This window comes from Canis lupus, chromosome 27 (assembly GCF_003254725.2).
Source record: "Canis lupus dingo isolate Sandy chromosome 27, ASM325472v2, whole genome shotgun sequence".
In the NCBI taxonomy this organism is placed as follows: domain Eukaryota; kingdom Metazoa; phylum Chordata; class Mammalia; order Carnivora; family Canidae; genus Canis; species Canis lupus.
The window spans coordinates 12,725,945-12,742,450 of record NC_064269.1 but is presented as its reverse complement, the minus strand read 5'-3'; the positions used below and the strand labels follow the sequence as shown (position 1 = coordinate 12,742,450).

Sequence of the window (16,506 nt, the reverse complement as noted above, 5' to 3'; positions counted from 1 at the left end):
ACTGATATGCAAATTATCTAAGCTTTCAAATCTGAAAGTAAAATTGGCAAGAGTAGTTTCTTTTTATAAGCTGAAGAATAATTATGACATTGGCTTGATTTTCTTTTTAAATAATTTTTAGTTCTGTGATTTAAATACAGAAGCACTCTTCTAAATATCATTAATGAATCACTGTCAGACTGAACTCATGGCAGAAGGGCAAATTTAAAAACTTACTATTTTTAACCTTTCACAGTAAAATTATAAATATTGTTTATTCATGATTAATTCAATAATTTTGTGTTTTTCCTAAATATTTTATTAAAATCTTTTTAATGGCATAGTTAGAAGAAAGTTTAGTTTGTTCACTGGTAAGTCACTTTGGACCTGAAAGTTGAATAAGCTGCCTTGTGCTTAGAATAATTTACTTTCCTGAAAGGAATCACGATTTGCCCACTTTTTCCTGTTCTTGCAAGGCTGAATGCAAATATAGAGTACCAAGGTGCTCAGATTCTTGTCAGATTTGTAGGTTGTATTTCAATTCTACCTGTGAAAAAATGCCCCTTAGCTGCTAAAGCTATAACTGAATATTCAAAGTTAAATGGAGGACATTAAGTCAATAATTAACCCAAGATATAAAACACTCCATTAGGAGGTACAGTTACCTTTTATTTTAACATCATGAGCTCAGTGAACAATCTTTGAAGAATAAGTCAATCTTGACTTATTCAATCAATCTTGACTTACTTATTGAAGCATGTTAAAAAAGCTTAAAATCAACATTATGAAATAGAAAAAAATTCCATCTAACATAAACATATTCCATTTTTATCTCTGTTCTAAATAAAAAGGTTAATAATGATTATAATGAAAAAGATTACAGTGAGATGCTTTGGCAAATAATACTTGACCTGATGAAAGCAATATTTGATTCAATAAATTACAGTGTTTATTTTTAAATTATTTGCCTATGACCACGATACTTGTCCTTAAACACACAAAATTTTATTTACTCATTGATTATAAAACAGCATACTCTTTTTTTGTTTCTTGAAGCATGTAGAATTTTAACTTCAGAATATGAGTTTAAAGGATTTCCAAGAGTTATTTTAATATCCAGCCTTCAGTATGTATTTTATCTCAAGTGCTATAATTATCTTTTAACACCTCTGTGGACTCAATTTTTATGTCTAACACTTACATGGTGTCAGTTGAATAATGCAATGAAATCTCTCAAATTCATATTAATTCTTAACCAGAAACAGAAATCATCATATGGTTTAAAGGCATAAAGAAAACCATACATGTTGTTTGTTTCTGTGCAATTAATGTGCATAATTCAGCAAAGAATTTACATGGTTAACACAGGAGAAGTTGTGAAGTTTTGTTTTTATTCACAATATTTGTTGGGATCTGCATCTTAGTAAATGGATGCATTGCTTTGAGCACGCCGAGGAAGGTATGACTATTTCCTATAAGGAAGGATTTGGAAAAAAAAAAAAAAAGAAAAAGAAAAGAAAAAAAAAAAAGGAAGGATTTGGGGAATCAAGGAATAATTAATCTTTCATATGTTCTTTAAAATATTAACAGATCTGGGAATGATATCTCAGACTGAACCTTAAAAGTTGTGTGTAAAATCACAGGCCATCCATTTGGCTGAGTAGCTGATCTCTAAGTACCTCCAGTGCAGAGCAAACTATGCTTTATCTCTCTGTACAACACCAGTTAGATCAAATCCAATAAGACACAACATACAATAAGATACAATATGCAAATCTGATGAGACAGAGTGACTATTCTGAAGGGCATTCAGGGAGGGAGACGTTCTAACTTGGGGAAAGACAAAAGCCACTGGAGTTGACAGTTAGAAGCAACGTTGAGATTTTTGAGAAGGGGATTTCAGTAATAATAAAGACGTGGAAAACGGATTGTGCCTTGTTAAAAAGTGGTTATAGAGTGAAGTATTAGTATGTCAGTTCTCTGCAGTTCAGTGACAGGAAAGTGTTTGATGGCATGGAGGTAAGAGGAAGGCAATATTAGAGATAATTTTTAAAGAAAGAGAGACACCAGAGTAGAATCAGTAGAATGACTGAAAACCAAGGGATGATATAAGATAGGAGTATATGAGAGTTGGAGTCACTGATGGGGCAATATTCTAGAAGAGAGTTAGAAACTGGAAGTGAGAGTACCAGAAACAATATTAGATTTCTAATATGTCCAGATATTTTTAGAAAACATTATCCAATGTTAATGCACAGGCACTATTTACCAGTTATTTGTAGATTAAAGCATAAAACTAACACCACAACAGTAAATTATTAGAAGTTCAAAAGAGCTGTGAAATATTTTCCCAATAAAGTGGATCTGATCTTTCAAAATCATATTAAATGAGAGGACACAGGAAAAAAAAATGTGTGCGGAGTGAGGGCAAATTTGCTTTGCTACCCCTTGCTGAATGAAACCCAAACTTTCCTATGGCACTGAATCAATTTTTATCTTGTCAGTAAAACAGATTGTATACATACTACAGCTACATTGTTATTATAATTGAGTGGATTATGTGTGCAGTTTATCCTTCCTGGTGAAAGAAAAAATTAATGTTATTCTAGTGCCAGGAAAAATTACATAACCTTATTTTGTATTGTTTTGTTTATTTGTTTGTTCTAGCACCTAATGTGGCTCCCTCAGATGTAGGAGGTGGAGGTGGAAGCAACAGAGAACTGACCATTACATGGGTGGTAAGTATTAATGAGTTGTATATGTTATAGGATGCTTTACTTAGACTTAATCTCAAATCCATTTTGTTTCCTGAAATAAATTGAAATTAAGACATCACCTAGAGTGAACTGTTTTTGTTTTTCTGTTTTTTGGGGGTTTTTTTGGTCTAAATATAATTTTAAAATTTCTAATGGGCAATTAGGGAAATTATCAACCACTAGAATAAACTATGATTTCACCAGGGATTTCAGTATAGATTGTCTCTATTAAATGAGTGCAAAGAGAAAATTGAAATTAAATGGAAAACAATTCACTGTTTTCCACATATGGTTGTTATTTACGTTCATTTATTGATTTATTTTAACTGAGATATAAGCTTTCTGGTGAGTATACATTGAACACTTTTATTGGTGGTCAAGATAGAATCAGAGGCCAAGGATACTAGCTGCCTATTTGTTTTCTTTGTATGACCATATCTACCAGTTTTTCTTAATTTATAAGAATTACCTGGAGAAAAATAGGAATTTTGTAGTTTATATGAAAATTATATTTATTGTATTTTTTCACCAAAAAATAATAATTTTTTGGTGAAAAAATTTTACAATATATTTTAATTTAAATAAAGTATAAATTTTATTTTTTAAAAGAAAATTACAAAGAGATAATCTTTATAAGCATATATGCAAAACTTAACAAAATGTTGGCAAATTAAATCCAGCAAAATGCTAAAAGAATGATACACTGCAATGAAGTAGAGTTTATCCTATATATACAAAGTTGGTTTCACATTCACAAATCAATCAATATTACTCATCCTATTGGCAGAATAAAAGAATGAAATCATAGGATCTTCTAAATAGATGCATAAAAAGCACAGGACAAATTAAAAAAACTCATTCATGATTTTTAAAATTCTAAGTAAACTAGAAATAGGGAATTTCCTATACCTGATAAAGGATACTTATGAAAACTTTACAGTTAATATAATGCTCAATGGTGAGAGACTGAGTATTTTCCTTCAACATATGGACACAGGCAAAAATATCACCTCTTAATGTTGAAATGGAGGCTCTAGCCTGTAGAATAGGCCAGTAAAATAAGCCCAGAAAATGAAATAAAGAGCAAAATGTGAGTTTGTGTGGAAAATTCTAGGGAACCTATAAGTAACTATTAGAACTAATAAGAACATTTTAAAATGTTGCAGGACGTCTAGTCAATATTCTAAAGCCAATCGTTCTTTTGTACTTTATTGGTTTACTGCTAAGAAAACTTTAAAATTACATTTATAATAAAATTAGAAAAAAATAGAATAAATTAAATGCAAGACCTCTCTACCAAAAATTTTAAAACAGTCCTGAGAGAAACTAAGGAAAATCCAAATAAATGAACATATACCCGATGTTCCTGGATTAGAAGATTCAAATAAATTTGAAAAACAAAAAGAAAATACAAAGTTGCAGGATTTACACTACCTGATTTCAAAATTTACTAAAGGTACATCAATTAAGACAATATAATACTGGCATAAGGATTGATAAATATTGATGGAATAGAAAGTGCAGAAAAAGACTCACAGTCATATAATCACTTAATTTACAACAAATGCACCAAGGCTATTCCCTGGGAATAAAAAAAAATTTTTCAATGAAAGGTACTAATGGGTGCCTGGGTGGCTCAGTTGGTTAAGCATCTACCTTTGGCTCAGGTCATGATCTCAGAGTCCTAGGATTGAGCCCTGCATCAGGCTCCTGCTCATTGGGAAGTGTGCTTCTCCCTCTAACCTTCCTGAATCTCGTGCTCTTTCTCTCAAGTAAAAAGTAAAATATTTTTTTAAAAAGGTACTGGATTAGTTGGATATTCAACTGGGGAATATTTATCCAAAAGAAACCTGGATGTTCTTCAGCATTGCTGTTGTCCAATACATTCAACTGATGGATTAGTCCTTTTCTATTTACAGATTGATAATGTAGTGTCAGCTAGTTGAAATACGATTTCTACTATTACGGTTATATATCTACTGCAGGGGTATTATTTTTCTGTTTGTTTTATAAAAATAATTTTTTAAGTTAGGAAGCAACAGATTTTTTATTGATAGCTCAAATGTTGAAGTATATACAAAAATTACTCATGATCACACAACCCAGAAATCACCCAAATTTACATTTTGAGGTGGCTTTCTAGTGTTTCAAATATGATGTCATAAAAGTTGTATACTGCATTTTTTGGTATATTTTTTAATTGGAGTTCAATTTGCCAATATATAGTATAACACCCAGTGCTCATCTGTCAAGTGCCCACCTCAGTGCCATTCACTCAGTCACCCCATTCCCCCGCCCACCTCCCCTTCCACCACCCCTAGTTCGTTTCCAGAGTTAGGTGTCTCATGTTTTGTCACCTTCTCTGATTTTTCCCACTCCTTTCCCATATAATCCCTCTCACTATTTTTTATATTCCCTGTATGAGTGAAATCATATAATGTTTGTCCTTCTCCAACTGACTTACTTCACTCAGCATAATACCCTCCAGTTCCATCCACGTTGAAGCAAATGGTGGGTATTTGTCATTTCTAATAGCTGAGTAATATTCCATTGTATACATAGAACACAGTTTCTTTATCTATTTATCTTTTGATGGACACCGAGGCACCTTCCACAGTTTGGCTGCTGTGGACATTGCTGCTAGAAACACTGGGGTGCAGGTGTCTCGGCTTTTCACTGCATCTGTATCTTTGGGGTAAATCCCCAGGAGTGCAATTGCTGGGTCATAGGGTAGCTATATTTTTAACTCTTTGAGGAACCTCCACACTGTTTTCCAGAGGGGCTGTACCAGTTTATGTTCCCACCAACAGTGCAAGAGGGTTCCCCTTTCTCCACATCCTCTCCACCATTTGCTGTTTCCCGTCTTATTCATTTTCAGTATTCTCACTCGTGTGAGGTGGTATCTCGTTGTTTTGATTTGTATTTCCCTTATGGCAAATGATGCAGAGCATTTTCTCATGTGCTTGTTGGCCTTGTCTATGTCTTCTTTAGTGAGATTCCTGTTCATGACTTCTGCCCATTTCATGATTGGATTGTTTGTTTCTTTGCTGTTGAGTTTAATAAGTTCTTTATAGATCTTGGAAACTAGCCCTTTATCTGATATGTCATTTGCAAATATCTTCTCCCATTCTGTAGGTTGTCCTTTAGTTTTGTTGGTTTCTTTTGCTGTGCAGAAGCTTTTTATCTTGATGAAGTCCCAATAGTTCATTTTTGCTTTTGTTTCTTTTGCCTTCATGGATGTATCTTGTAAGAAGTTGCTGTGGCCAAGTTCAAAAAGGGTGTTGCCTGTGTTCTCCTCTAGGATTTTGATGGAATCTTGTCATACATTTAGATCTTTCATCCATTTTGAGTTTATCTTTGTGTATGGTTAGAGATGGTCTACTTTCATTCTTCTGCATGTGGCTATCCAATATTCCCAACAACATTTATTGAAGAGACTGTCTTTTTTCCAGTGGATGGTCTTTCCTGCTTTCCCAAAGATGAGCTGAACATAGAGTTGAGGACCCATTTCTGGGTTCTCTATTCTGTTCCATTGATCTATGTGTTTGTTTTTGTGCCAGTACCACACTGTCTTGATGATCACAGCTTTGTAATACAGCTTGATATCTGGCATTGTGATGCCCCCGGCTCTGGTTTTCTTCTTCAATATTCCCCTGGGTATTCAGGGTCTTTTCTGATTCCACACAAATCTTAAGATTATTTGTTCCAACTCTATGAAGAAAGTCCATGGTATTTTGATAGGGATTGCATTAAATGTGTAAATTGCCCTGGGTAGCATAGACATTTTCACAATATTAATTCTTCCAATCCATGAGCATGGAATGTCTTTACATCTCTTTGTGTCTTCTCAATTTCTTTCAGAAGTGTTCTGTAGTTTTAAGGGTATAGATCCTTTGTCTGTTTGGTTAGGTTTATTCCTAGGTATCTTATGCTTTTGGGTGCAATTGTAAATGGGATTGATTCCTTAATTTCTCTTTCTTCAGTCTCATTGTTAGTGTATAGAAATGCCACTGATTTCTGGGCATTGATTTTGTATCCTGCCACACTGCCAAATTGCTGTATGGGTTCCAGCAATCTTGGGGTGGAGTCTTTTGGGTTTTCTATGTAGAGTATCATGTCATCGGCGAAGAGGGAGAGTTTGACTTCTTCTTTGCCAATTTGAATGCCTTTCATTTCTTTTCGTTGTCTGATTGCTGAGGCTAGGACTTCCAGTACTATGTTGAATAGCAGTGGTGAGAGTGGACAACCCTGCCGTGTTCCTAATCTTAGGGGCAACGCTCCCAGTATTTCCCCATGGGAATGATATTTGCTGTGGGCTTTTCATAGATGGCTTTTAAGATGCTGAGGAATGTTCCCTCTATCCCTACACTCTGAAGAGATTTGATCAGGAATGGATGCTGTATTTTGTCAAATGCTTTCTCTGCATCTATTGAGAGGATCATATGGTTCTTGTTTTTCTCTTGTTGATGTGATCTATCATGTTGATTGTTTTACAAGTGTTGAACCACCCTTGCATCCCAGGGATAAATATCCCTTGGTCATGGTGAATAATCTTCTTAATGTACTGGATCCTATTGGCTAGTATCTTGTTGAGAATTTTTGCATCTGTGTTCATCAGGGAGATTGGTCTATGATTCTCCTTTTTGGTGGGGTCTTTGTATGGTTTTAGAATTAAGGTGATGTTGGCCTCATAAAACAAGTTGGAAGTATTCCATCCCTTCCTATTCTTTGGAAAACCTTTAGTAGAATAGGTATTGTTTCTTCTTTAAATGTTTGATAGAATTCCCCTGGGAAGCCATCTGGCCCTGGACTTTTGTGTCTTGGGAGGTTTTTGATGACTGCTTCAATTTCCTCCCTGGTTATTGGCTTGTTCAGGTTTTCTATTTCTTCCTGTTCCAGTTTTGGTAATTTGTGGTTTTCCAGAAATGCATCCATTTCTTCTGGATTGCCTAATTTATTGGCATATAGCTGCTCGCAATACGTTTTTAAAATCATTTGTATTTCCTTGGTATTGGTTGTGATCTCTCCTCTTTCATTCCTGATTTTATTAATTTGAGTCTTTTCTCTTTTCTTTTTAATAAGGTTGGCTAATGGTTTATCTATTTTATTAATTCTTTCAAAGAACCAACTCCTGGTTTTGTTGATCTGTTCTACGGTTCTTCTGGTCTCTATTTCATTGAGTTCTGCTCAGATATTCTGGTTGGTGTAGGTTTTATTTGCTGTTCTTTCTCCAGTTCCTTTAGGTGTGAGGTTAGCTTGTGTATTTGAGTTTTTTCCCAATTTTTTGACGGAGGCTTGTATTGCAATGTATTTCCCTTGTAGGACTGCTTTTGCTGTATCCCTAAAGATTTTGAATGACTGTATCTTCATTTTCATTAATTCCCATGAATCTTTTTAATTCTTCTCTAATTTCCTGATTGACCCATTCATCTTTTAGTAGGATGCTCTTTAACCTCCACGTGTTTAAGTTTCTTCCAAATTTCTTCTTGTGATTGAGTACTAGTTTCAAAGCTTTGTGGTCTGAAACTATGGAGGGGACAATTCCAATCCTTTGGTATCAGTTGAGACCTGATTTGTGACCCAGTATCTGTGAAATCCATTTGGTCCAGTGTTTCATTTAAAGCCCTTGTTTCTTTGGTGATGTTGTGAGTAGAATATCTGTCATTTGCAGAAAGTGCTGTGTTGAAGTCTCCTACTATTAGTGTATTATTATCTGAGTATGTCTTTACTTTGGTTATTGATTGATATACTTGGTAGCTCCCACATTAGGGCCATAAATATTCATGATTCTTGGATAGACCCTTTAAGTATGATATAGTGTCCATCTTCATCTCTTACTATAGTCTTTGGAATAAACTTTAATTTATCTGATATGAGGATTGCTACCCCAGTTTTCCTTTGAGGACCATTTGAATGGTAAATGGTTCTCCACCCCTTCATTTTCAGGCTGTAGGTGTCTTTAGGTCTCAAATGAGTCTCTTATAGACAGCAAATAGATGGGTCTTGCTTTTTTATCCAGTCCAAAACCCTGCATCTTTTGATGGGATCATTTAGCCCATTCACTTTCAGAGTAACTATCAAAAGATATGAATTTAGGGTCATCGTAATACCTATTCAATCCCTGTTTTGTGGCTTATTTATTTGGGCTTCCTCTTTCTTTTACAGGATACCCCCTTAATATTTCTTGCAGAGCTGGTTTGGTGGTCACATATTCTTTTAGTTTCTGCCTATCTTGGAAGCTCTTTTATCTCTCCTTCTATTCTCTGTGTCAGACAGCCTTGCTGGATAAAGTATTCTGGGCTTCATGCTCTTCTCATTTAGTACCCTATATATATCCTGCTAGCTGTTTCCGATCTGCCAGGTCTCTGTGGAGAGGTCTGCTATTAATCTGATATTTCTCCTCATTTAAGTTAGGAATCTCTAGTCTCTCACTGCCATAAGGATTTTCTCTTTATCTTTGTAATTTGCAAGTTTCACTATTAAATGTCAAGGTGTTGAATGGTTTTTATTGATTTTGAGGGGGACCTCTCTATCTCCTGGATATGAATGCCTGTTTCCCTCCCCAAATTAGGGAATTTCTCAGCTATGATTTGTTCAAATATGCTTTGTGGTCCTCTCTCCCTTTTTCAGTGCCCTCTGGAACCCCAATTATACATAGATTCTTCCTTCTGAGGCTGTCGTTTATTTCCTTAACCTTTCCTCATGGTCTTTTCTTTTTCTCTTTTTCCTTAGCTTCCTTCCTTGCCATCAACTTGTCTTCTATGTCACTCACTCTTTCTTCCACCTAATTAGCCCTCGTCATTAGGACCTTCAGTTTGGATTGCATTTCATTTAATTGTTTTTTTAACTTTGGCCTAATTAGATCTAAATTCTGCAGTCATGAAGTCTCTTGAATCCTTTATGCTTTTTTCCAGAGCCACCAGTAACTTGATAATTGTGCTTCTGAATTGGCTTTCTGACATAGAATTGTTATCTAAATTCTGTAACTCTGTCAGAGCATACTATTTCTGATTCTTTCTTTTGTGGTGAGTTTTTCCTTGTACTCTTTTTGCTCAGTGCAGAGTGGCTGTATGAGTGGGCTGAGTCAAGAATATCAACCACATCCTAAGTAAATTTCACTCTAAATTATTCTGACAAAGTCAGAGACCTTGCTAGAAGCAAAAACCATTTTCTTTGTGGCATTCTGGCTGTTCTCTCTTTAAATCACATTTAAAGAATTTGTAGGTGTTCAGTATGGTTTGAAAGTTATCTAGGTACATTGGGGGGACCAGGTGAGTTGAGAACCCTTACTCTTCTGCCATCTTTGTATACTGCATTTTTAAACTTAATATTATTTTGCATGCAATTTTATTTTTGCAAGACTCCTTGAGGTTTTGTTATTTTTATTTGCATGGAATAAGATGTTAACTTTCATTCCAACATATTTTCATTACATCTGTAATTGAATTTTGAAAGACAAATTTTAGCTGCAGGCTTATCTAACCTGCACTTTGAATAGACATCTACTTCTAGAGTATCTGACAAACTCATGATGACTTTTTTTCTATGGAAATTGTGCATTTCACAATCCCCTATCCAAAATGTAACTTTACTTTAAGAAAAGAAAAAAGAGAGAAAAAAATCAGTGCTCAAAAGCACAAGCAAAATAAATTACTAAAATTATTATTTTTTTTCTCTGATGCAAGTCAGATCTTTTTTTTTTAATTTTTTTTTTTTTTTTTGCAAGTCAGATCTTTTACCTGGCTTGCTATGGCTTCGTGTGCAATTCCTATCCAAAAATAGATAATGAATGCCTAAAAGATTAAGCAAACCATCAACTATCTGACTCCAGATATTTTTGAACCCACTGTAATGTGGCAACCCAATTTTAATTTATAACATTTTCTCTGGACATTCAATACCCAAAGACTTAGTTAAAAAACTTGTATCAGTGCTTGTTTTTATATTCTTATTATTTATTTATTTTGAGAAAGCATGTGTGCATGTATGCAAGAGGGGAGAAGGGCAAAGGAGCAAAGGGGGAGAGAGAATCATAAGCAGGGCTAAACCTCATGACCTGAGATCATGACCTGAACTGAAGTCAAGAGTTGGGTGCTCAACCAACTGAACCACCCAAGTGCCACTCATGCCCTTCAGCACCTGTTTTTATTTTATTTTTTAAAAGATTTTATTTATTTGAGAGAGAGAGAGAGAGAGAGAGAACATGAGCGGGGGAGGGACAGAGAGAGGGAGAGAAGGACAAACAGACTCCTAGCTGAGTAGAGAGCCTGACATGGGCCTTGCTCATGACTCCAGGATCATGACCTGAGCCAAGGACAGATGCTTAACTGACTGAGCCATCAGTGCCCCTCAGCACCTGTTTTTAAATTGGAATTTGCATTCAGAATTGAGACTTTGATCACTAGTGTAATCTATTATGATAAGTCAATCTCAGAAGTTACCCAAAAGACTTGTTATTGAGGCATCCAGAATATTTTAATGTTTTATGACCCAAAGTGCAGTTATATATCAATGTAACACATATAAGGGCAGATATTAGGAAAATTAGAATAGTTTACTCTTTTTATATGTGACTTGATTTTTTTCTTAACTTGGTGGATTATCAGTTTCAGAATAAGATGAGGGGCTTATCAAAAATTTGTAATGAGAAAAAAATAAAAAAATAAAAAAATAAAAATAAAAAATAAAAAAATTAAAAATTAAAAAAAATTTGTAATGAGAAATCTTATTCTAAAAATTATAAATCAAGTCTCTGGGAATACAACTTGAAAATCATTATTTTTTCCCTAGTTTTATTAAGGGTTTTTTTTTTTTAATTTGGAAATTTTTTTCCAGTTGCATTGAGATTTGAAATCTCTATAGCTGAGTCTGATATACTCTAATTTGCAAAAAAGTAGGTAGGTAACTATCAATAAGGAAAATGCTTAAGCTACCATAGAAACATTAGGCTATATTTTCTAATAATGAAAAAAAAATCACAATTTGTGCATCCGTGGGATCATGCTTCAGGATGTACTTTTCTATACCATCATGTTTGATGTAAGTATATTCAAACAACTATGGTATGTTTACTTCAAGGTTTTTTCTCAAGAAAACTTTGATTTTTCTGGTGAAAAAATAAATATACAATTTACATATTTTCTTACTGACTAAATAAGACTAAATGAGTACTTACTGGAACTACTTTTACCATCACTTATAAATAATGGATTGTTAAGGCTGACATGAACTTCTTTATTGGGCAGTTGACATGTAAAATAATAAGAGTCAGAAAATAATGCCAAACAGAGCACTTCCTTTACTATTGTGTCAGACAAGGGCCCAAAGCCAGTCTCCCACAGATGAGGGCAGTATCATTTCTTCCTTCACCTTCTCTCTTTTTTCTTCCAACCAGTCTCCATTGTCTGGTTACAAGACAGATATCTTAGTCTTGTAGAACTCCCTTAACATTACCTTTCAACTCTAAAGAAAGTAACTAACTCATTCATTAAATATTGCTGGAGGCTTTCTAGGTTCTAGGAGTAAAGGTAAATGAAAGTCCCAGAAACCCTTCCCCTCATGAAACTTATATTTTAGTAATTGAGAGAAACAATGAAGTGGATAAATAAGCATATAGCATGGATCGTGGGACTGTTAAAGAGAAGAAAATAAAGCAGGAATGTGGGATATGAGGTATTATGGAAAGAGTCTTGAAATGGTATATTCTGTGACTGGGAAGGCCACAACTGAGTGATTTTTACCTCAAGAAAATGAGGGAAGGGGCCTTCTGTTGTATGGAAGAGCATTGTAGGGTGAAGGAATTGAATGTAAAATGCCCAGAGAGGAAGCCTCCCTTGAGATATTACAGGAAGAGCATCCTTGGTAAGCGAGTCATTACTTGTTTGAACGTGTTTTTGCCCTGGCATTTTCAGGCAGCACTAACTGATGAACATATTTTCTTAAGTACATTTTTACAAAGAACATGCTTCCTTATGTACAGTTACTATTATTTGCATTGACATTCCCCCCTATTAACTAATGTGTTGCTTAAACCTATTCAATATTTCAATTTCTATGTAGCCTTTGTCAAGAGAATACCACTACGGCAACAATTTTGGTTACATAGTGGCATTTAAGCCATTTGATGGGGAAGAATGGAAAAAAGTTACAGTTACTAATCCAGATACCGGCCGCTATGTCCACAAAGACGAGACCATGCGCCCATCTACTGCATTTCAAGTCAAAGTAAAGGCCTTTAACAACAAAGGAGATGGACCGTACAGCCTCACAGCGGTTATTAATTCAGCACAAGATGGTAGGTGAAAGAAAGACCTTACCAATAGGATGAGGGAGGGGAGAAGCTGAAGCCTCTGGCAGGCATTTGTCTGCTGCCTTTATGAACTTTCTAAGATCTTTTCATAATACTAAGCATTTAGTAAATGAGTATTACTCGGATCCAAATTAAAATGTCACTCTAACCATGTAAAGACAAGAATGCCTCCCAAACCTCTTTCATCCTTGAGATCATGTCCATGAAAGTTAGGAAATCTCCACTAAAATAGTTGTAGACTCCTGCTCCTGGCCTCTTGGTTCTAATTTTGAAGTCAGAAATTCTCCATACATGATGGGAACCTCAATATGTGTGTGCATTCACAACATTTACTGCTTATAAATTACTTAACTTACACTTTTTAGGGGAGCAAAATTTCCCCCTTTTAACCCTAAAAGTGTATAATTATAGCATTTATGTCAGGTTTTTGTCATTACAATAGAGTACTGAAATTTTATTAAAGGGAATCTAAGCATAATTCTATGAAAATGGAGTCAGAAAGGCAGTAGAATTTTTTTCTTGGAAAAGGAAAGACTTGGAAGACTATTTAAGAGGATAAATATATAGATACTAGCCCTCTTTGTTTTTCTAGAAACTCTAACTGATCTGAGCATGGTCCTAAAGGACTCTATAGGTCTATGCTAAATAATTTATAGTTTTAGATTATACATAATGGTATTGATTTCTGTGATTTCCTATTTAAGACACTAGTTTTTTATTATGATTTTCCTATTTAAAGAAACATAAGACCTCTTTATTTTTTTTAAAGATCTACTTATTATATATCCATCTCCTGGGCACTCTGTAAATATTATTGGAAGGATTTCATTGCCTTCTGACCTAACACATTTATCCTTGGCCAAGTTCTCTTTGCACATGTATAAAAAGCACAAATGGAAGAGTGTGAGGACTTAAATCTGTAGAAGATACTCCTCTGATCTCTTAGAGGAAAAACACTCTATTCATTTACCCAATTTTTACTATTTTTACTTCAAAATAAACATTTAGTTACCCCATAGAACTCACATATGCTATTCAGTCACATAGTTATTAGCTTTCATATTTGTTAAAAAGTCATTCTATGATCTTTACTTACAATACAAACATGAAAGGCAACCACATATATATTCATATATGTGTGTGTGTGTTTATATGTAAGGCAACCATATATATACATATATTTTAATATATATGTGTGTAAATACACACACACACTTTTTAAGTTAGTTAACTCAACTAAATACATATAAAGAAGAAAAATAGGAATTATTTAAGTTTATAATCAATTCAAGACTTTTTAGTCCTGAGTAATAAATCTTAACATTCTCTGTGCTTGCTCTGATTCAGCAGAAATATGATAACTTGACTCAGTGTTACCTGTTTGAACAATATGAGTATATCTCACAGGGGAAATGAAAGTAAAAAGCATTTTACAAGTTACCTTCTCACCCAATGTCAATTTTTTATTGCTTTTATTTGATGCTAAACTAGTCAGGCAAAAGGCCATGCTTGTCATCTCTTTAGTCATGGCCATCTGCATTTAATTATATTTCTTTCCTAAATGTTTCATGAGTCTCATAAAACCTGCATGTGCTGAAACTTGTATAAGTGTTCATCTTTTCTTTTATTGCTAAGAAGTCTATCATAGTGCTACGCATTTACCTTGATTTAGAAAAGCAACAGTGTTCGGGTCCAGGACATTTTTAACATAAAAGATGATTATGGTTTGTTAATAAAAGACAATAAAAATTGATCATTCTTTCTCAAAGATTTCCTTAGTTTCTTTGTGTAATTTTCATAAGGGATGTAAATTACTTTTTTTTCACTGAACAGAGGCCTTTTTGATACATACTTGACTTGATGCCCAGTTGGATGATTAGACTTATAAAAGCTTTCCTGAGCCTAAGAAGCAGTGGGTGTCACAACTTGTTTCAAAGGATCTTAAAAAAAAAAAAAAAAAAAAAAAAATAGCATCTCTACGTATCTTTAGCTCCTGTAAATAAAAAGTCTGAGAAAATTGAAAATTAATTGTAATGAACAATGTTTTATAATAAATACCAAATTTCCTGTTTTTTATAATGTAGAGTTGATAAACTAAATGTAATAATTTAATCTGCATCCATGGGCTTTCTTAAGCAGATTAATTGGGAGAAATGCAAAAAAAAAAAAACCAAAAACTTAGTACAGTTCTTGCTCAAATATATTAGAAAAATCCACAAAGCTTTCCATATTTTTTAAAAGTGTGTCTGTATATGTGTATTTTACATATGTAAATGTCTATATTAACATTCATGTAGATGACTATGTGTGTGCATATATCATTGATGACCATGAAATAAAGTAGTATTAGTAGAGCTAGAGAAAAAGATAGGAAATTATTGGACTTACCTTATTTTACAAATATGAAAACTAATTGAAAATATTAAAATATAGTTTTAATCCATTTATTCAGCAAATGGTGCTATTTGAATTTTGTTATATAAGGATCTTATATAAGAATATAATGTTCTCATCAAATTTCAGCTCCCAGTGAAGCCCCAACAGAAGTAGGTGTAAAAGTCTTATCATCTTCTGAGATATCTGTTCATTGGGAGCATGTTGTAGAAAAAATAGTGGAAAGCTATCAGGTGAGTTCAATTTTTATAAAACTATATACATTTATTCATAAGTGTATTAGCATCAGTTTTCAAATATGTTCCATCTTTCAATGTTCTGTGGCCATTGATTTATGTGGCAACTAACACTGTAATCTCTATGTTTAATATGTTGGGCATTTGTAAGCTAATTCCTAAAAATAAGGCACAGGTTTCTAACTGACCTATCCAGGAGAGATGTAGAATCCTGTGCATTCATAGTGAGCCAAAATAAAAACTAAGGTGATAACACTCATGGTTAAGCAAAATCTTTTGAGACATTCTCATAAAATTCTGGTATATTTTAAGTTTTTTTTGAAATCATTTTGGTAATTTATAAAAGCATCCTTAAAATGTTTATTCTATTTGTCTCAGTAGTTCTAGTTCTAAAAATCTCTATAAAGGAAATACCCATAACATATGCCAAATATATGTCTCATAATGTGATCTGTGAAGGTAGAAAATTGGTAACTTTGAAAATATCACAAAGAAAACTTCCTCTGATTTGGGTCTTTAAAGACCAGCAGAAATAGCCAGATAGAAAGGGGAGGATTTGTATTAAAGGGGAAAAGACCTGGAAAATTGAAGCTGGAATGGGGTCTCTAACACAAGATTAGCAAAATTTAGCCATGATTGTGCAGGAAAAGTGAAATCATCTCATATTTTTAAGCACAAAGAGTGAAAATGGAATTGGCAATATCCTATCTTTGCAGATGATCAAATGGATGCCAGAGGTTCAATGACTTGCTTCAGCACAAATTAAGTGTCAAAGCAATATGTAAAACTCAGCTTTTCTGATTCACAGTTCAGGGCTTTATGCCAAACCACA

At 33.9% G+C, this 16,506-nt stretch overlaps 1 protein-coding gene across 3 annotated transcripts in view; it reads left to right on the top strand.

The window, feature by feature from the left end:
• The window catches only part of CNTN1 (contactin 1), a 349,178-nt gene that overhangs the window by 288,058 nt on the left and 44,614 nt on the right, over positions 1-16,506 (top strand). For all 3 annotated transcript variants that reach the window (XM_025477273.3, XM_025477275.3, XM_025477274.3), the window contains 3 exons: positions 2,647-2,717; positions 12,795-13,029; positions 15,568-15,671. In XM_025477273.3, coding sequence (XP_025333058.1) covers positions 2,647-2,717; positions 12,795-13,029; positions 15,568-15,671 — 410 coding nt within the window. The remainder of the gene's footprint in view (positions 1-2,646; positions 2,718-12,794; positions 13,030-15,567; positions 15,672-16,506) is intronic.